The sequence below is a fragment of the Malaclemys terrapin genome, chromosome 1 (genome assembly GCF_027887155.1).
Source record: "Malaclemys terrapin pileata isolate rMalTer1 chromosome 1, rMalTer1.hap1, whole genome shotgun sequence".
Lineage (NCBI taxonomy): Eukaryota > Metazoa > Chordata > Testudines > Emydidae > Malaclemys > Malaclemys terrapin.
The window spans coordinates 216,497,356-216,519,422 of NC_071505.1; the positions used below are offsets into that span (position 1 = coordinate 216,497,356).

The window sequence follows — 22,067 nt, forward strand, 5'->3', positions numbered from 1 at the left end:
TAGAAGTGAAGGTCAAAATTGGGTTTATAATAGAAAACTCGTTATAGTCTTAACTATAAAGTCACTTTCTCAGTTCCATGATAAGGCAACTCTTTGGCAGTTTCATTCTTGTCAGTTTGACAACTTCAGAAGTTACAGCCTGTGGTGTGAATGTTCTGTGGGTGGTTAGTGTAGTGGATAATTGGAGGAAAACCCCCTTGATTACTAAAATATTTCCAGCTGTGCTTGGAGTGGAAGTGTACTTTGGTATCTATTTAGAATGAAAAGGGGCTTATTCACCACAGGAATCAAATTCAGAACTGGGTCCTGTCAATTTCAAAGTCCAGAAGGCAGGTGCTTTGAAGAACTGAACTATTGCTTTTTAAGTCAGAGGGAAATATGACTTACGAAATAGCAGAGCAGCACTTGAAAGGGGGTAGCTGAGATATCAATGCAGAAGCAGCCTAGTCCAACAGATAGGCACAGGGCTGGGACTTAAGGAGAACTGGATTCTATTCCTGGCTCTGCCATTGCCTCATTGGGTGGCCTTAGGTATGTTGCCTGATCTATTGAGTGTGTATTAATTATATTGATTAATTAGAAATCCCAATAACATTCTGTGGGTTGAGAGGGTCCTGGCTCCTGATCAGACCCAGAAGTATTAGAGTTATCACAATGATGAGAACCCTGGTGTGCACAGTGGAGACACTCACACTTAGGAAAGACCTTCTGTCTTTGTAATAGCAGCAAAGAGTCCTGTGGCACCTTATAGACTAACAGACGTATAGGAGCATGAGCTTTCGTGGGTGAATACCCACTTCTTCGGATGCATGTGTCTTTGTAATATTTTTATTAGCACTGTTAGCAATATCACAAACACTTCAACTCCGTGAAGAGGGTAGAAATAATATAAAATGAGTGTGTGAGCATCCATATACTCACACCGTCTCTTGCAGAACAACCCAAAATGTTAGTCATCATCCTCATTGTCATCCTTACCAGCAGTCATCGTCCTGGCCTCTTCCAAGGCACGCTGGCTGAAATGCAGTTTTTATGTGTTCAGTTGATTCCCACTGTGCCTAACGCATATTCAGTAGGGGTCTCAGCCCCTTTTCCTTGTCTGTATTTTCTCACCCTACTAAAGTTGGGGTACTCTTCTCCCGTAAGTTACTAGGCCTTTTACCTCAAGTTTATTAGCATATTCATCAATTAGTGACTATGGCATTCTTGTGGTTGGATATCTGCTGATGTTCCTAATTTAAAATATCTAAAGCTGGTATAAACTGACATCTTGTGGTTACCTGTCAGCAGTTTAATCATACTCATTTATTAAAGCAGTCTGTCTTGTGATATCTTATTATCTAGGGTTACTCCTGGTTAGCTTTTTGGGCCTTAGGCCTTGATTAGTTTAGCTAAGCCAGGGGTTCTCAAAATAAATTTTTTGGTGGTCTCAGCGTGTGTCCACCAATTCTTGCGGTGGCTGCTCTGACAATTTTTCCTAAAATACTTAATTAACTTTAGGAAAAAAACAAAGAAATGTGCACACATATACGTCCAAATCATTGTAATTTATTTATGTAATAGAAAGGTAATAGGAAGTAGAGCTCCCAAACCAGACTTTGTTCCTATTCTAGTGCTCGGAGGGTGTCACAGAGCGGGAGCCCCTCACCCTGTTGGGAAGCTGCCAAGCCCTGAAGCAGCCCTGAGCCATTGAGCTACTGCGGTAACCACAGCATCTGTAAACAGGCAGAGGAAACACTGACCAGTCTCTCTGTCCCTGCCTCCCATGGCCCTTCAGTAAGATCCCACCCCAGGGAAGGTGGGTCAAGAACTCACTGTTCACCTGTGGAATCCTAGGCTCCATGCCCAGATCGGGTGTGAGCAGGGGAGCTGCTTGGGAGTGCCCCAGCGATCGAATGCTGCAGCCACCTCCACTGACAAGAGCCACCTCCAGTGCCGTGTACATTAGTCCTATGTGTTTCCAGAGATGCTGCCTGGCACCCATGAGGAGGAAGCTGCGTGGTGCAAGGCCCAAATCCTGGCGGTGCGTCTCGCTGCCCTTGGTAACAGCTATTCAGGAGCAACAGCTGGGCGCGGCAGGGAGGGGCCACTGCTTTGTCGTCTCCAATCTCCACCCACGTTTTGGAGGCTGTTGTGGTGGCAAAAAAATTCACTGGTGGCTGCATGTGGCCATGGTGTCCACATTTGGAAAATGCTGAGCTAAGCTATTGTCTTACAGGCCTAGAGGCTTTTAGGCGCATTGCATTATGCCTTAACTTATACCTATGTCTTATCTACCAATACCTATAGGCTACAGGTAAATTGTTTAGGCTGTACTTTTTAAATATGGGTACCTCAAGTTAATCTGGACCTAAGTCCCGATTTCTCATAAATGTCAAGTTGTGCTATTTTTTTTACATGTGTAACTGGAAATTATCACTAGAGATATTCATTTAAATGAAAAAGTAAGTAAATAAGAGTGCATTTATTATAAAGGAAAAGAAAATCCTGTTTCAGATATAAAAAGCTATATCTAGAACAAGCAGTTTAGTGAAATTTTTACCAAAGGTGATAAAGCAAAGTTCCTTTGACTGCTGTATGCGAACTAGTATATTTTTAATAAAGATTTCATTGTGTGCCTAAATACATATCAATCCTTTAACAATAGGTTATAATAGCTCGTACTATCAACTAAAAGTTAAAAAGTCTATTTATGTACTTGTTGCTGATAATAATAATATAATAGCACTCATAATCTTCAAAATGCTTTTACAAATATTAATTAAACCTGTTTACATTACTGAAACATATTTCTGGGAGCTAGTGTAAATTTTCAGTAGGTGACTTCTTAAGTGAGGGGGACAAATTTTGCACTAGATTATGTTCATGTAATTCTGTGTTCTGCACTGAGGTTGTGCAGTTTAACTGAGGGCAGAATTTTGCCCTCATTTTTATGAAGATATGAATATTATTAGATTTTTATTAATTAATAATTTAAAAAGAATACCAGCAATTATTATTTTTATGGACCAACCTCTTGCCATATGTATTTTAAACCATATTAATATTTGAATTAAACAGATGACAGAAAGCATCCACATAAGATGAACTCCTGTGGTTAAATTTTTTTTTTAAACCTGTGAAATATAAAAGGATCAAATTAAAAAAGGAGAAAAGAAAAAGAAATAAAAAGGAAAAAATCCTGCTCCAGGGCTAAGCCTTTGTAGGCTATATTTTAGCCTGGCCTATGTCATAGAGCTGCCCATCTCCACTCACTGTGTCATTCTCCTGTGGCCAACCTGAGCCTGAGAAGGAGCCAGAATTTACCAATGTATATTGCCAAAGAGCCACCGTAATATATCAGCAGCTCTCCCGCTTCCCCGCTCCCAGCGCCTCCCATCCACTGGCAACCCCGCTGATCAGCGCCTCCCCTTCCCTCCTCACACCTCCCGATCACCTGTTTCATGGCGTGCAGGAGGCTCTGTGGGGGAGAGGGGAGGAGCGAGAGCACGGCAGGCTTAGGGGAGGGGGTGGAGTGGGGGGAGGGCCTGTGGCAGAGCCAGGGGTTGAGCAGTGAGCATCTCCCAGCACATTGGAAAGTTGGTACCTGTAGCTCTAGCCCCGGAGTCGGTGCCTATACAAGAAGCTGCATATTAACTTCTGAAGAGCCACATGTGGCTCCGGAGCCACAGGTTGGCCACCCCTGTCCTAAACTTTGGGACAGTGTCCGTCAGGTTTGACTTCCTGCAGCTCACATTAGTGCCGAAAATGGGGCATTAAGTCAAAACTGGATGTAAAAAACAAGGTCTAAATATATCTATATGTAAATAGAGAGAACAGTTACATGGCTTCTTGTTTCCCATCTTGTCTGCATCCAGGTTAATGTAAGTGTGGCATTTTGGTTACAATAAATGTTTAGACTTTTTCAGGTGATTGAAATATATAAATCTGTCCTCTTTCCTTGCCCCAATGTCATCTAATGGGAGACAGAAAGGCATATTTCAGTCCTTTAGATCATATAATCAGTTATTTTTTACAATCCCAAAACATTTGCTCTTCTTTAAGGGCCTGATCCAATGCCCGTTGAAATCAATGGAAAAACTCTCACTGATTTAATAGGTATTGGGTCATGCTCTAAAAGAGTAGGCTGTATAGTCTGGAAATATGCCAGCTTTCCCCCATTATTACAGTATACCAGATTCTAAGTCTTCCTTGAAGTTTGCAAAGTAGCCTTCTGTATCAATAGTTTTACATCTAATCAATACAGCTCTGTATGCAACACTCACTTTTGCTTGTCAGTAACCTCCTAGCAGACACCAGGATGACTGATTCCTTTGATCAAAATGCTGCCAGCAATGTAACTTTCGCTAGCTGAACCCACAGTTCAGAGTTCCCAAGTTAATCTTTTCATGATTTCCAATTAGCCAAAATTTCCTCATTCTTTATTCTCAAAGAGCATGCTCTTGAGAGGTGGTGGGTGTACTCAGCCCCCGTGATTTAAATGGGAAATTAATAGCACACTGGAGGAATTTAGCATCTCACATAATCAGATTGTAAATCATCTACCCTCTTGTGCAGTGCATTTTCTTTCATTATTTGTTCAGAGAGAATTTGATATCCTGATGAACACGGTTTTACATTGCAACTGTGTATTTACACATTCTAGAGCTTACCTTCAAAATATTTTATCTTTGTTTCTACAATATGAATCCAGCAAATTATCCAGTCATTGATGTGTAAGAGCAGTGCTCTTGCTGAGGTACTTTTCAATTCTGCCAATGCACTTTCTCATCTGATTTCATATGGAGCCATGTTGGAGGCAACAGGTGTGGTTCCCTCACAGGCTGATGTTTAACAGAGGCATCTTTAGAGATCGAAAAAAGGCTCTGGGCTTGATCCAAAGCTCTTTGAAGTCAATGGAAAGATTCCACTGACTTCAGCGGTCTTTGGATAAGAGCCTAGCTGTGGGTATGATGATCCAGATGTTTATGCTGAAACAACTGAATCAAAACTAGGAGTAAAATTTTCAAAAGTTGCTAAGTCACTCATGCAAATTTTACCCCAAATCTGAGCCTAAAATAATTAACATAATTGAAATAAAGTACTGCATTTCATTGCGCTTATTTATATAGCACCTTTACTAAAATGTATTTATTATGTTTGCAGGATTCCTGCCATTTATTTAGTAATTTGTAATCATTGCTTTTCTATGTGTTAATGTAGGAGGAAATCCCAGTACAATTTATTTTTTACCTTTTCATTTTCTTTTTCAGGTGAAGTTTTTGTACTAAACGATGGGGGAGAAGTTGACTTAGACTTGGGAAATTATGAAAGATTCTTGGACATCAACTTATATAAAGATAATAACATCACCACTGGAAAGATCTATCAACATGTAATCAATAAAGAAAGACATGGAGATTACTTGGGAAAGACAGTTCAAGGTACTTTCCATGTAGTTTAAATTCATGCAGATTAGTTGAGTTTCTAATAAAGACTGTTTAGAACAATTACACGGGTAACTTTTATTCACTCAGAGGGATACTGACATATTTGCATTACTGGATTAATGTGAATGAAGTGGTCACTTCAAATACTTTCCTGGATTTATGACAATTTTGTTGATAAATGGGACAACTGAAATTGTAAATTAATTTAGGTCAAAGACAGTTTGAGTATAGTAGGTAAGTATGCTGAAGCTGCCTATTCTTCTAGTTGAGCAAATCATTCTGTCCTCCAGATGATCCAGGAGGAGTTTGCTTCCCATTTGCATTCCAGTAATCAAGTTTTACTTGCATATATGTTTACAAAGAACAAATTTCAGTTGCAGCTATAAATATTCAGGAACATCCTTTTAAATTTGCATGCAGTCATTCACATTGGACGTGCTGGCATGCTCATCCACTCAAGTTTCAGAGGGGGCATACTGCATAGAGCAAGTGCTCTTTGCTGCCTTGACTCATCCCTTCTTCCTTGCCAACAAGATTTGGCCATACTTTAGTCTTCTGGAGGGACTTCTACCCCCTTTCATTCCACCAGCTCAATTACCCCACTGGGTTTTTCTCTCCTCTCTAAGTAGGAAGCAGTATGTGGTCCTACATTAGGAAGTGCTTCCTTTTTTCATTTTGCCTTGCAGTTGTTCCACACATTACTGATGTTGTACAAGAATGGGTGATGAATCAGGCAAAGGTTCCTGTGGACAGTGACAAGAAAGAGCCACAAATATGTGTCATTGAGGCAAGTATGAAACTTCCCATCTCTACAGATGTAATCCATGGGGTTGGTTATGTGTGATGAATAAATAGAGCTTACTTTTCCTCCCTTGTTTTGTGTTGTGTATATATGTCAGACTGAGTTGATATGGATAGCAACAACAAAGACACACAAATGCTGTATGGCCCTTGGCGTTAATTCTGAGTATGTTATGCATGGATTCCTCCCTGTGACTTCCACTAATGTGATTAAATCCCCATGCAGAGCATTGAAACTTGCTGAAGAGCGGCTCCTTAGGAGCCGATTCTCTCTTAAAGCAGCCAGTCAGTGTAAATAAGTTCTTCTTTGAGTGCTTGCTCATATCATTCCAGTTAGGTGTGTGCGCGTGCTGCGTGCACAGATGTTGGAAACTGTTCCCTAGCAGCTACCCGTCAGGCCGGCTGTGGAGCCCCCTGGATGGTGCTGATATGGTGCTCTATATATGACCCTGCCAGCTCGACCCCCCCCCCCCCTTCCATTCCTTCTTACCGCCAGTGACAGTTGTTGGAACAGTGGTCTCTTGTTCGCAAGTGCTCCATTACTCCCTAGCTACTTTACTTATCTCTGTGTATAGTTACCCTATTGTTAGTTAAGTGTTAGATTTTTGTTATATTTAGTGTTAAGTATAGTTGTTTAACACTTGAAGGGGTTTCCCCTTTCAACGAGTGCCCTACGGGGCATGCCATCCCAGGACTTCAAACCTTGCAGTTCCTGTGGCAAGCCCATGTCCACGGGCGACCCCCACGACTCCTGTCTTCGGTGTCTGGGAAAGGCCCATCAGGCGGATAAGTGCAGGATTTGCAAAGCATTTAAACCTCGCACTAGAAAGGAGAGACAACTCCTCATGGAGTCTGCCCTTCGTCTGCCTCAAGACTCGGCCCTGAGCGCCTCGGTGTGGAGCGCCCCTCCAGTGGTGCCATTTGCAGAGCCAGAAAAGGACTCGGCATGCCCCTCTAAGGCCCGACGGTCTCCCGGGGCCCAAAAGAGCTCTCCCTGGCACCGCTCCCACTCCCCGGCCAGCCGTAAGAAGCAGGCCACAGAGAAGCCTCCACAAAGGCCTGAGGCGGTAGTTGCACCCCCGGCAGGGCATGGTGTGGACCAGGAACATAAGGCCGACATGCTTCCCAGTAGTCCTCACCCCACACGGGCCCCCGCCCCCCAGGGAAGCCCAGCATCGCCGGATTCCCCGCAACTGCAGGTCGAGGAGGTCACGCTGCCCGCCACGCCCGACACCTTTGAGGCCGCCATAGGGCTCATTGAGATGACGGCGACCAAGTCCCCGGTCTCAAGGCCTACACCATCTCGAGCCCCGGCACTGCCAAGAGGCGAACTGGCGTTCTTTGGGCCATTGGTCCCCAGACCAGTATCACCGCGCCACTCTTAAGTTCCCGGCACCGCACCCATGCTACACGCCGGTTTGACTCGCGGCCACGGTCTGAGTCGCAGCACTGGTCCCACAGCCCTGATCCTTGGAGCCGCTCCCGCTCCTTGGCCGTCCCGCTTCCAGTCACCCTCCCTCAGGTTGAGTAGGGCATCAGGGGCATCGGAGGTACTTTGATCAGGCCCGGGCATTATCGGATGGGACACTTCAGCGCCCCACTGGCAGCCCCAGTGGCAGTTCTGGACCCCCTGGGCGTACCATCAAGCCCAGGGTGCTCCTCCAGGCGTCCCTCCACCTTCACGCTCTGGGTCCTGTATTCCCGAGGCAACCATCAGTCGTCCTCCTCCGGATCCCACTCAATCGCTGGACCCAGCCCCACCCCTGGTGGAGACTAAGGGGCTGTTTTGGACCCGATCCTGCCGGTTGCCACCTCCTCGTCTTCTCCCGATGTGGCAGGTACATCTACATCCGTCCCTCCATCCATGGACTATCAGGCTTTAAAGGAACTCCTACGGTGAGTGGCCTTAAATATGAATCTCTAGGTGGAGGAGGTAGTAGAAGAAGAGGACCCTGGGGTGAACATTCTGACAACAGAAGGGCCCTCTAGGGTGGCACTGCCTGTTATAAAGACCATCCAGTCAAATGCCAAAACAATCTGGCAAACTCCGGCCTCTGTTCCTCCCACAGCCAAAGGGGCCGAAAGAAAGTACTTTGTCCCCACTAAGGGGTTCAAATACCTTTTTACCCATCCCTCCCTCCCCCCCGTGCTCCCTGGTGGTGGATGCGGTAAACGAAAAAGAAAGGCAGGGCCAGCAAGGGCCCGCCCCTAAATCAAGAGACCCGAAACGTCTGGATCTCTTTGGGAGGAAGGTTTATTCTATCGGTGTCCTCTCCCTACGGATTGCTAATCAGCTCGCGATTCTTAGCAGATACAGTTATAACTCCTGGTCTGCAATCCAAAAGTTCAAGGAGCTCCTCCCATCGGACTCTTGGCAGGAGCTGGGCGCCATTGCTGAGGAAGGCAGAATAGTGTCCCGGGTTGCTCTTCAAGGCTCCCTGGACGCCGCGGATGTGGCGGCACGTACGCTGGCATCTGGTGTTGCCATGCGGCATAATGCCTGGCTTCAGTCTTCAGGTCTTCCGCCAGAAGTTCAGCAGACTATTCAAGACCTCCCGCTTGACGGTCAGGGGCTTTTCTCTGAACAGACCAACTCTAGGTTGCATAGCCTGAAAGATTCAAGGAACACAATTAAGTCTCTCGGCATGCACACCCCGGCGACTCAAAGAAAGCCGTTTAAACCCCAGCCCTCCCAGCAGCCATCTTTCCCCACTAGACCCAGGCAGGACTTGGTAGGAGGTAGTAGATACATCAGGCGCAGACCATCGCGTCCTCCCCCAGGGCAGGGCCAGGGACAAAGCTGCACCCACCCTACATGAGCGGCAGCTGCATTCGCTGGACGTTAGAAGAGCTCTCGCCTTCTACATAGACAGAACAAAGCCATTCCGCAAAATAACCCAGTTGTTTGTTGCTCTAGCAGAGCGAATGAAAGGTTCGCCAGTCTCCTCCCAGTGGATATCCTCCTGGATCACGGTGTGTATTCACGCTTGCTATGGCTTAGCGAAGGTCCCTCCGCCTGTTGTCACGGCTCACTCCATGTATCAGCAGCCTTCCTGGCACACGTACCCCTCCAGGACATCTGCAGGGCTGCCGCATGGAGTTCGGTGCACACCTTCACGTCACACTACGCCATCGTTCACCAATCACATGATGATGCAGCCTTCGGCAGGGCGATTCTCCAGTCTGCAATACCTTGACTCAGACCCCACTTCCGACGTAAGGCTTGGGAGTCACCTAATTGGAATAGATATGAGCAACACATCTTGAAGAACAACAGTTACAAAAGGTGAATAACTGTTTTTTCTGGTGTATGTATTTTCACCTTTCCTGGGTTTTCACAAGCCATATACAGTGGATTCCAGCTACGTATACTGGGTTAACAATATTAAGGGGCAGGACTTAATTTCCTTGATGATTTCGGAAATCACGACATCATAGTCAGTAGAAGAACTCTTCAAAACATAGCTTGCAATCTTCAAACCAAGGATCCTGTCATGTTGTTCACGATCATGCTTTCAAGAATGTATCTAAGTACTTATGGATTGAGGTCACATTTTAGCTATTTTATTTTTAAGGTCTTGCAAAGCAGTATAGTTCCTCCTGTGTAAATGAGATGTATGGATGAAAAGCACTACATAAGTACTAGATGGTTCTATTTATTATCATTCAAGTTTCAATGAAATTTCTGAAAAAGACATGTCTGGGAATTTGAAGAAAGAGTATTTAATGGGCTTTAAGGCCAGAAAGGACTATTATTATCATCTAGTCTGAACTCCAGCATAACGCAGGCCATAGACACTTATTTACTTCTGTACCAAGCTCATAGTTTCTTTTTGAACTATAGCATATCTTTTAGAAAGACAATCCAGCCTTGATTTTAGCCTAAGGTTTCGGCTTGATCAGAAAGTTTCCACTATATTTATGAAGTGTAAAATATGGATCCAACATTTCCTTTAAGCTTAGAAAGAGCAATAAACAGAAAAAGTGCACAGGAACTTCCTTACATTAGATAGGGGTGAGGCTGTCAGTGATTATTTTCTCAAAGTCAGGAGATTTTCTGTAGAGACCAAGACATACTCAAATACGGTTTCAAGGCTTTCAGGTTACAAATATAATTTATCAATTGCAAATTGTTGCAGTAAGTAGGTTTATTATATATATGTCAAATACAGTAAAGTGTGTGTGTGTGTGTGTGTGTGTGTGTGTGTGTGTGTGTGTGTGTGGTTTTTTTAAATTTTATTTGAACAAAAATATGCAATGATTCCAGAGACCACAAGAGGGCACATCAGACCACATTCTGAGATAATTTTGCTTTTAAGGATCTTGTTGGAAGACTGTTTAAGCAGCTCCAATCTTTCTATCATAGCTATTGCTGAATACATTTTTTTATAAATTTAATTTATTCCTTACATCTGTCTTGTTCTGGCATAACATGTTTCTAATTATTTCTGCTTTTACCAGGATGCCAAACTGGTGATGTGCAGTTTATCCCATTGTAAAGCTATGATAATAGCATTAGATGCCCTTTTCGCATTTACCTCAGTTATTGTTAATTTAGAAAACAGGAAACTAAAAACATTTTCATTCTCATTTACCAAATTGCAGTTTACTGTATTGATAACTTGTTCCCTACTATTTGATTCAAGAATGCAGGTGTCTCCAAGATACTGAAAATTGTATATAAAGCATATAGTTTTCAGTGATAACAGACTTATTCTTGTGGGAAACTGTGCCCTCAGCATTGAAAGTGAATAAAATCAGCATTGAAAATGAGTAAAGTTTTCCACATGAAGTGGCATATGTAATGATACAAGATGTGCCACCAGAACCATACTTCATTCATTCTCCCTCTTACAACATGCACAACTGAGATGAGCAGTTGAAATTTTCAAGGCTGACACAGAGTAGAAATTTATTTATTTATTTATTTTTAATTGTCAGAGCAGTAGTAAATTCTGGGCCTTCTTTTTCAGCTAGGTGGAACTATTGGAGACATTGAAGGAATGCCATTTGTTGAGGCATTCAGACAGTTCCAGTTTAAGGCAAAAAGAGAAAACTTCTGCAATATCCACGTTAGCCTTGTACCACAGGTAAATTAGTAAGATAATATATTTTAATTTTCAGTTAAGTTTTGCCATGTACTGCATTCTATATAATTTTTTCAGGAGTTGTAGTGGAGGGAGTCAGTGTTTTAAAGCTTAAAGAGACAATGGGTAAAATCCTTGCTCCTCTGAAGCCAGTGGGAGTTTTGCCATTGATTTTACTGGAGCCAGGTTTTTACCCAGTATTCTTTAATAGTCTCCCTTTTAGTATTCCAGGTAATGTGAGTGAAGACTAATAATACTAACTCATCTGTAAGGCTACATCTGCTTTATAATGCTGAAAATTTTGTGTTCTATCTAACCATAACTTTTACACCAAAAAATAGATTAAAAGGATTTTTTTTAAGTTGTAAATATTCATAGGCAAGTTTTTGGAAGGTAGACGTGGGGTACTGACGATACCACCATATTTTCCAGAATTTCTTTTGGATTATCTATATAGATAAAAAAGAGCATATTCTGCCCTGATTTATATTAACCCATTTACAATTAATTTCAATGGCAGTTGAATGTGTATATTTGAGGACAGAGTTGTGTACTAAATTCCAATCAGTTCCACTTGTGGAAAGTCATTGAAGGCGTGGCACTGTTTTGTAGCGTTTCCGAGCTACTACAGAAAGTCCAATTTTGGACATTTCTCCTCCTCAGTTCTGAGCCCTATACTCTCTATATACTGATCTAAAAGAGACAGTTGGCCTGAATTAGTGCTGTTTGGCTAGAAATTCCACGGGGTTTCTAATGCATGCAATAATACAGTGTTACTATTCTCCATTCTAACATATTGTGCTTCGCTATGATGTATACTTTTTTCTCCTTGTCAATATCCTTACTTTTACTGACATTTCTTTGTTTTTTAACTATAATTGTCCTGATACTAGAACTGAGTTACTGTTTCAGCCTTTAAAATATATGTTTCCAGCCTAATGCTACTGGAGAACAGAAAACAAAACCTACACAGAACAGTGTTCGAGCGCTGAGAGGCCTAGGTTTGTCTCCAGATCTGGTGAGTTCTTAGGGTTATGATAAAATCTGTGTTTATACGTCATCTAGATATATTGGTACATGTAAATAATTCAAAGCATAAGGCTCCAGTTCTTTCTACTCTGAAAGGGAATCTGTCTTAGGCCAAGTCTCCACTAGAAAATTAAGTTGGTTTAACTTCGCGCAGGGGTATGAAAAGCCCACATCTCTGAGTGGTGTATTTAAGCTGACCTAACGCATGGTATAGACAGTGCTATGTCAATGGAAGAATTCTTCTGTTAACCTAGCTACCACCTATCGGGGAGGTGGATTACCTATGCCAATGAGAGAATACTTCCCGTTGTCAGAGGTAGTGTCTACTTTGAAGTGGTACAGCAGTGCAGCTGCAGTGGTGCAGCTGTGCTGCTGTAATATTTCAAGTGTAGACAAGCCCTTATGAGGGAGGGGAAGGAAGCAACTTGGACCATACCAGTGTACTAAAAACCAAAGAAATTAAACTACAAAAGTGTACTGAATGTCAATATACTTTTATCCCTTAAATATCATGGGATTCTAGCTATGCTCTTCCCATTAAAGAGTCTTATAGCAAAATCTCTATACATGGCTTTAAAAATCTAGAGTTAAGGTTGGATCTATTCTGAGAGGAATGTGAGGCTGTATCATCAGTTTTACTAATGAATTCAGAAAAATAATCCATCATTTGAAAATATGTATCCAATTAAAATATGGATGTTCAGACAAACAATTTAACTATAAAATGTGTGAATGAATGTGCAAAGGTGTCGGATTATTTCCTCAGCCTGGCCACCTGTATCACAGGTGAGGCATGGGATGGAAAACAGGCTACAAAGAGCCACTGTATCCCTCCCCATGCAGGAGATGCCAGCACACTAACTAGCAAAGATATGCTTGTTTTCCAAATAAAATATGCTGCACTGCGTAGAAGCCTGTCATGGAGTACTTTGTCTTTGGAGCAGAGGGGAGACAGATTGCAATGATCTGAGCCAGGATCTGCTTCCTGGTCTGCTCTAGTAGCAGCCCTTTGCTTGGGGCTTTGGGCAAACCATAATATAGTTCTAAGGGCTCAGCTCTGCAAGGTGCTGGGCATTCCCTTAATGTCCTGAGCTCCCTCCCTCCACTGACTCTGTTGGGAGTTGAAGCTGTTTAGCACTTCACAGGAGTGTGTAGTATCTTGCAGTATCAAGCCCCTAGTAAGATCTACAACTCTGCTGTTTGGTATAATTATGTTGTTATACAATGACAATGTACACAAGTAAATATTATATTCTGCCTTTCTTTTGTAAATTTTCTTTTTCCTGAACCTTTCCAAGAGATATAACTTCTTAGTCCATATGTTCTTTTGGTTAAATGCTACTGCTTCAGCCATAAAATACATCCTCGTATTCCGAATACCAATTAAGTGTAATTTGGTAGAACAAAGTTATTGGATTTTGTTCCTATCACAGGTAAATCAATAATCTCACTAATGAACACTGCAAAATTAATTAATCTGCCAGCACTTTGAAAGCCTGGCTCTTCGTGCCTTTCCCAGACAGAACTCCCATGGAGTGTTCCGCTATCAACATTGTACTTGTGGCAGACTTCTTAAACTTTGCCAATTTTCTTTTCTAAAATCCAATAAATAAAAATGCACTTTCCGATTACCTTAATTTCTACAAATTAGAAGCCTCCTATCCAGCCAGTGAGTGCCTCATAAAAGAAATGAATATCTTTTTTATAACTCATTAAACTAAATATGTTTTGGTGGTTCATTATAAAAATGTTAATATTTGTATGTGTGGGGGAATCAGTTGTCCATACTAACTATAACAAATTTTAAAATTATATCTCATACATCACCTGAATGGTTTAAATGTGGTAAGACTGAATACTGTTTGTTAAAAAAAAATTAAAATACTGTCTATTTTCTGAAACAAAGGAAGAAATGTAAGATGCAAAAAAACAAAAACAAACCAACCCCAAAGAAAACACACACTGGCAAATTCCAAAACTTAAGAGTAATCTTAAGAGTCTAAGATTTGGCAAATTCCAAAACTTAAGAGTCTAAGTCACAGTGAATTCACCTCTACGTATAATAAACAAACACATTAGTGTTATCAAGAATAAAAAAGTAACTATATAATTATCACCCAGCAACCCTAATGCTTACTCAAAATAAATACTGTTCTGTCATTAGGAAACTCGAAAAATAAACAGTATAATGCAGTTTTGAAAAGGAAACAATTCTCTGTGTACACTTTAATGATCCATATCAATAAGCCTGTAATGCAAGGCTACCTACTTAATTTTATCATACATTAATAACATTACATAATTTTCATATTAAACTACATACACATTACTATCAAGAAAAAAGCAATTATAGGCACTGTACTAGTTTTTTGTACTGTTAATGCATAAATGTATTAACCAATATTTCCCATTTAAAAATATCTATTCATAGAAAATATTTAGCTACTGAAATCAAGATAATAAAAATACATAAGTCAAATGTATAAATAAAAAAAGTCAAACAATCCATAGGTAAGATTTATTACCTTAGCTACTCATTTCTTTGCTTTATTTCAGTTTTCACTATTAAAAAAACAACAACAGTGCCTATATTTTCACTGTAGGCTGTCTTAACATCCATTAGAATTCAGTTATCAAAATCCCTTCATCGTAACTGCAACATCATCAGTTTTGTAAAGGACATGAGAGGTAACCACACTGTTGTGACTTAGTAACCTTAACTGGTTTTTGACGCAAAGTTTTCACTCGTACCCAATATTTTAAGATTTAGGGCCTAAATTTCAAACTCTGTGGCATGCAATTAACTTCAGACACAAAATGGGCACCTGATTTCTGGAGACAGTTAAAGTAATTGCCTGTGCCTTATTTTGAAAATTAGACTTTTAAAAACTATTGATTTTTGAGTGTGGAATGAAAGGAAAACAGATTAGTGTAGTCACTTTCCCATATCCTGAGTTTAGGCTTAAGAACAATAATTTTCCTACTATCTGCAGCTGTTGACCACTCAAACAGAGGGAGTAGTTGTCTTCTTCTAAGCTAAAGAGCTTTGAAAAATGTCTGTCTGTATGCACAATGTCTATACATCCAAGGGACTCTCTCATGACATCTTGAAAAATTATATCTTGTCTGGTTGCCAATGCTGCCCCCTTGAATTATATAATTCCTACTGTGCACCTGTATTTTATTATTTTGGAAATATAAACCAGACGTTGTTACTATAGTTTTTTTATTTCCTGCTATTGCTGATGCATTTAACTTTTATGACTCCATTAGCAATAATTTTACCGCAGCATGCAGAGAACCCTTAACTCCTGGTGTCACCCACTTGGAAGCTGTGTGTTAAGAATTATAGACTTTTCTGTAATGTCTTGAACACACATTGTCATGGCTGATAAAGCCTTTCTCCAAGACAGTAGTCCATTTTTAAGTGTAACTGGATATTCACCCACATTTAGATAAAGGGAATTTAAAAATTACTTGCATAATTCTTCTTTAATGATAGAACTTGCACTAGTTCTTTCTTTATGGCTGGCATTACATTTTTCCATACTGGAGTACCTATTTTGAGGGTAGGGGAAATAAAATTCAGTTGGTATGTATTCTTTTACTTAGCAAAGTGATCAAGGAATAAGAGCAAGTTTACTGAACAAAAAAGCTTTTAAAAATATAATCAGCACTTGCACACAAACAAATCAGAAACAGGCGGGAAAGGCATTCTGTGTTTGTATAGTGGCTGACATCATGGGGACTAGGGCTCCTATGTGCTATGGTAACATAAATAATAATTGAGAAATTAATTGCTTAGCATCTGTCCTGGAAAAAAAAATCCTCGTTGGTAAAAATTGCAAATATTTCCACAAATTCCCAAATGTCCTGCTTTCAGCACAAAGGATTCACAGATATAAATACATCAGAAAAGGGGAATTGGAAAGTTAGAAAAGAAAAGAAAGTCCTCTCTTTGGTCTATCGATCTTCTCTTCCAGGGACACAGATCAGCTTCCAGGTCCACTGGGCAGCAGTCAGGTGAATTACAAACAAACCAAAATGTACTGTTAAGGTACTTGAAAGATAAAGAAAGTATGTAAATAAACAAAGGATAACTGAAAAAAACACAACAAACTTGGTGATAATGTATCACACTTTTGACTCTCCTTATTCTTTGCTCTTTGGTGTGTTACTTAAATGGTACCTGAAGAGTAAATGAGTAAAGCATGAAAGAATAAAGAGTAGGGTCAGGAAAAAGTGGGGAATTGAGGAGGAGGGGAGAGAGGTAGCGTTGCAAGCAGAGGAAGCAATGGAAATATAAAAAGTAGAAAACAGGAAAGTAGGTGAATAAAGGTATAGATATGTTGGTGGAGATCTGATGTAGCTATCTCTTGTTAAATGGTATTATGATGGGTTGGATCACAGAAACCCCCTTGGGAACTGCCAATTGATGTGCCAAGACTACTTCTGCCCCTGCTTTCCTGCCCTGGCAGCTTAGGACTTCAGTGCCCTGCCTGGTTTGAGCCAGACCTGCTAGCCTGCTGCAAACCCAGACCCAGGGTCTGAACCATGTCCCCTAACAGCTGTAGGCTTACCTGAAAGCAACTTACAGAAGTGTCCCTGTCTTTAACACCCAGCTGTCCAACTCCCAGTGGGGTCCAAACCCCAAATAAATCCATTTTACTCTGTATAAAGCTTATACAGGGTAAACTCATAAATTGTTTGCCCTCTATAACATTGATAGATATGCACAGCTGTTTGCCCCCCCCCCCAGGTATTAATACATATTCTGGGTTAATTAAGAAGTAAAAAATGATTTTATTAAATACAGAAAGTAGGATTTAAGTGGTTCCAAGTAGTAATAGACAGAACAAAGTGAATTACCAAGTGAAATAAAATAAAACATGCAAATCTAAGCCTAATACAGTCATACAACTGAGTACAGATAAAATCTCACCCTGAGAGATGTTTCAATAAGTCTCTTTCACAGACTGGACACCTTCCTAGTCTGGGCACAGTCCTTTCCCCTGGTACATCCCTTGTTCCAGCTCAGGTGGTAGCTAGGGGATTCCTCATGATGGATGCCCCTTTTGTTCTGTTCCACCCATTTATATATCTTTTGCATAAGGTGGGAATCCTTTGTCCCTCTCTGGGTTCCCATCCCCTCCTTCTCAATGGAAAAGCACCAGGTTAAAGATGGATTTCAGTTCAGGTGACATGATCACATGTCACTATAAGCCTTCATTACCCACTTGCCAGCACACAGGGATACAGGAAGACTTGCAAGTAAAACAGAGCCATCTACAGACAATTGTCCTGGTTAATGGGAGTCATCAAGATTCCAAACCACCATTAATGGCCCACACTTTGCATAATTACAATAGGCCCTCAGAGTTATATTTCATATTTCTATTTTCAGATACAAGAATGATACATTTATACAAATAGGATGATCACACTCAGTAGATTATAAGCTTTGTAATGATACCTTACAAGAGACCTTTTGCATGAAGCATATTCCAGTTACGTTATATTTAAACTCATTAGCATATTTTCATAAAATATAAAGAGTGCAACGTCACAGGTATGTGACTTATGATATATTGTAGAACTCCCAGGAAAAAATTATTTGTCCAGGCTGTTGTTTCTTGAGAGGTCAATCTTTTCCATGATTAATGTTGAGGAGCTTCCATTTACTTAGTTTTTTCCTATCTTATTTTTCCACACTTCTTATTTATGTTTTATATATGATGTATTTTGACAGATAGTCTGCAGAAGTACAAAGCCTATAGAAATGGCTGTGAAGGAAAAGATTTCCATGTTTTGCCATGTGGAACCTGAACAGGTTTGTAGTTTGACTTCATCTCTCTTTTTCTCAAAGTATACAATTCTGATTTTTCTAGTTTTATACAGCTTAAATATCTGAATGTATTTCTGTTTTTAATCTCCAAGAAATACTTGTTTCAATAATACACTGATTTTTAAATTGCAAGAAATTATATGATGAAATATAAAATAGTCAATATATAAAATATAAACTACTCAAAGTTACTGGATATTGTTTACATGTAAATTTTGATATGTCAAATAGCCTTTAATAATTTGGTCACACTTACTACAAAGGATCCAATTATAGATTGTTTATAAAGGGTTAAGAATTAATAGATTTTTGAATACATGTTTAATCAGTTGTTATAAATTGTTAGAACAATACTTCAGAAAGTTGCTTGAAACCATGGTTTATAATAATCTATAACAGGTTTTACCGATGCATCTATAACCATGTATAGCATCCTCTTTATGTCTCTAATGCACATATAAAATTTACATCAGTTATTAATCCTCTGTAAACTTTTTATAACAGCACCATTAACAGTGACTAAATTGTCAATGGCTCTTCAATACACCAAAATGAACATGCAAATACTATCCAATATTAAAGCTTTTACATGTTAACAAGCATAATAGATTCATATATGGCTCATGTAGACACCACAATTCTTTTCTGAGTGTGTCAGTGTGGCTCACATTGTAGGTGCGCATGCTCTTGATGCATATGAGACTGGAGTTTGTTTGAATAGCCGTGTTGGTCGGAGCCATGCATGCGCCCAGTGCTGCCTCATGAGAGTATAAGGGCCAGAGTGGCCACAACCCTCCCTCAGTTCCTGCTTACCACTCATGGCCCAGACTTCTGCTCCAGAAGGGAGGGAGTCAGCCGAGGCCCATTACTAGACGCCTTGATTCTTCGATGGCCTTGAGGACCTCTATATGCCTTTCTGCCGATTCCTCTGATTCCCAGGGGAATATTCAAGATTAGATGTGACAAGGCTGCGATCATCCCGATAGCCTCTTACTGGATGAGACAGTTCTGGTGTCAGATCTATTGTAGATGTCCGAAGTCACCTCTGAGCCAGCTCCTAACCTGCCTAAACATATCATCTTAGAACCAAGGTCAGATACTGCACCCAGACTCTCAGTCATAGCACCTGATAGCTTGGTGGTCGGCTGGTTGAGCACTACTTGCAGAGACTGCTCCCTGTGATTCAAGAAATTCTGAGACAGAGCTGGAAACTTTCCACCATGAAGACTTATGTCCCGAAATGGAAAAGATTTTCTGTGTGGGAAGCCCAAAACAATATGGACCCAATTGAGGACCTGGCACTGAAGTTCCTCAACTATATGTTGCTCCTGAAGCATGCCGCACAAGCATTTTACACTCTCAGGTTTTACCTTGCAGCAATATTGGTGTGCCATAATCTGTTACAGTCATACTCTAACTTCTCTCATCTGACGGTATTGAAATTCCTCCAGGGCCTTCTTGATACTTAAACTCTGATTAGACACCAACGACTATGTGGGACCTCAGCATTATCCGCCTAAAAACTCATGGAGCATCCTTTTAAAACACTGTTGGATTGCTCATTACACCACCTACCATCAAGATGGTGTCTCTGGTGGCCATCCCTTAATGCAGAGGGTCAGTGAGTTCTAAGCCCTCATAGCTGGACTGCCTTTCACATCCTGCCATAGCGATAAAGTGGTGTTGAAATCATACCCCAATTTCATCCCTAAAGGAGTCTTAGAATTTCACCTGAACCAGTCAGTCACCCTACCAGTCTTTTTCTCAAAGCCGCATTCAACTCTGGGAGAAAAGAAGCTGTATACTAAGATGTATCCAGAGGTTTGCTCAGTGACCTTAACAGGATCAAGCCTTTCAGGCTGAATCCAAACCTCTGGACATTTCTGGCCCATCAAAAGGCCAAGCCATCTTGTCACAGAGACTCTCTAAGTCAGTGGTTCCCAAACTGGGGTTCGTGAAATGTTATAGGGGGTTCTTGGGAAAAAATTCCCTAATGGCGGACAGAGCTGTCCCTAGGGAGAATGGGACCAGAAGCCCTGAGCCCCTGGACTTCCAAGAGCTAAGCAGATCAAAGCAAGCATCTCTATCACACTGAGGAGATTTAAACTTCAAGACTCCTTATAAGAAACGGAAAGGGAGGTGGATATTTTTTGCTGTTTTTAAAATTAAATAGGCAGCTAGTATTGTTTTTAAAATTATTATGAAGAAGAAGTTTAAGCTTTGTTTTAACATACATTGTTTGCCTGGACTGCTCAAGACCTGAATGCTTGTGTAGGAGGAACACTTTGAGTTGGCTTCTTAAATACCTTCATTCTGTTTCACATCTGACACTCCTTGATGAAACATAGGAGCCTTGTCTTATAACAGGCTTATTCAGAGCGATACAAGCTATGAAAGTGAGATCTTGGAAGAATGTTGCCATTTTCATAATGTAATAAAAATACTGTCATGATAAATAATAATTAATAATAGTATGTAATACGCATGTCATAAAAAAAATATATTTCCAAGATCACTACTTTTATAATTTATACTCAGGTAAAGGAGAAAATTCCTGGAAATATTCATTTTTAGGAGGGGTTTCGTGAGACTTGACATTTTAGTGAAAGGGGTTCACAGGTTATTAAAGTTTGGGAGCCACTGCTCTAAGTGGATCACAAAGTTCATTTCCGCCTGCTATCAGATGGTTGATGAGTCTCTCCCTCCCAACTTCAAGACGCACTCCACTTGGGCAAAGGCAGCAAGTGTCCAGCGCCTGTTTCAGTCTCTCAGATCTGTCAGGCTGCAGCCTGAAGCAACCCACTGACTTTTGTTTAAATATTATATCCTTGACATGGCTGCCAGATCCCAACTTTGGGAGAGGAGTGCTTCAATTACTGTTTGACTGATACAACAAGGAGTCTGGTGGCACCTTAAAGACTAACAGATTTATTTGGGCATAAGCTTTCGTGGGTAAAAACCTCACTTCTTCAGATGCATAGAGTCACTCTATGCATCTGAAGAAGTGAGGTTTTTACCCACGAAAGCTTATGCCCAAATAAATCTGTTAGTCTTTAAGGTGCCACCAGACTCCTTGTTGTTTTTGTAGATACAGACTAACACGGCTACCCCCTGATGTTTGACTGATGCAGCTGAAACTTCTCACTCCTACCATCCAGAGAGGTTACTGCTTGCCAGTCCTCTACAGCGGGATCCATGCTGACACATAGAATGATTATTTACCTAACAGTAACAGTGGTTCTTTTTGAGATGCCTTCAATGTGGATGCCACGACCTGCCCTCCATCCCTTCTTTTTGGAGTCCCTGGCTAATACGAGCTTTGAATTGTGAGGGAACTGAGGGAGGGTTGCAGTTGCCCCAACCTTTGGGTCGCTGTATGGGTGCACAAGAAAGCACAGAGTGCAGGCACAGCCCTAATGGACACAGCTAGTCAAAAAACTCCGCTATCCTATGCATGAGACACATGCCCACCTACAGTGAGATCTACACTGACTTGAAGAACCACAGTTACTGTGGGGTAAGTAGCCATTCCTTATCAAGTAGATCTCCATACATGACATCAAGAAAGGACATATAGATTCATACTCAGGACTTCAGATTCCACAATTTCCTGCAGGCTAAATGTAGTGAGCTTAATTAGTGACAGTTGGTTCACACTTTATATTGAGGGTACATTTATAAATATATTTTTGAATTGGAACGTCTTCCATTTGATTGCATAATATAGTGTGGTTAAGAAAACCCTCCATTATTGGAAGGTTAACCATTAACTCTTTAGGCCCCCAGTAGAGAGCTTTTCTTTGCAAATAGGAAGCAGGCTCCATTCGTGTTCTTTCTTCAGGCAATAAAATATACTGCAATGTTTGTTTGTTAAAA

The 22,067-nt window shown here is 40.9% G+C and overlaps 1 protein-coding gene across 2 annotated transcripts in view; it reads left to right on the plus strand.

The window, feature by feature from the left end:
* CTPS2 (CTP synthase 2) overlaps positions 1-22,067 on the plus strand; it is a 132,646-nt gene that overhangs the window by 14,754 nt on the left and 95,825 nt on the right. Inside the window, exons 4-8 of one of the 2 annotated variants that reach the window (XM_054007047.1) lie at positions 5,253-5,423; positions 6,116-6,216; positions 11,204-11,320; positions 12,252-12,335; positions 18,096-18,176. In XM_054007047.1, coding sequence (XP_053863022.1) covers positions 5,253-5,423; positions 6,116-6,216; positions 11,204-11,320; positions 12,252-12,335; positions 18,096-18,176 — 554 coding nt within the window. Of the gene's footprint in view, positions 1-5,252; positions 5,424-6,115; positions 6,217-11,203; positions 11,321-12,251; positions 12,336-18,095; positions 18,177-22,067 lie in introns of those variants that run through there. The other variant, XM_054007041.1, reaches the window with a different exon arrangement.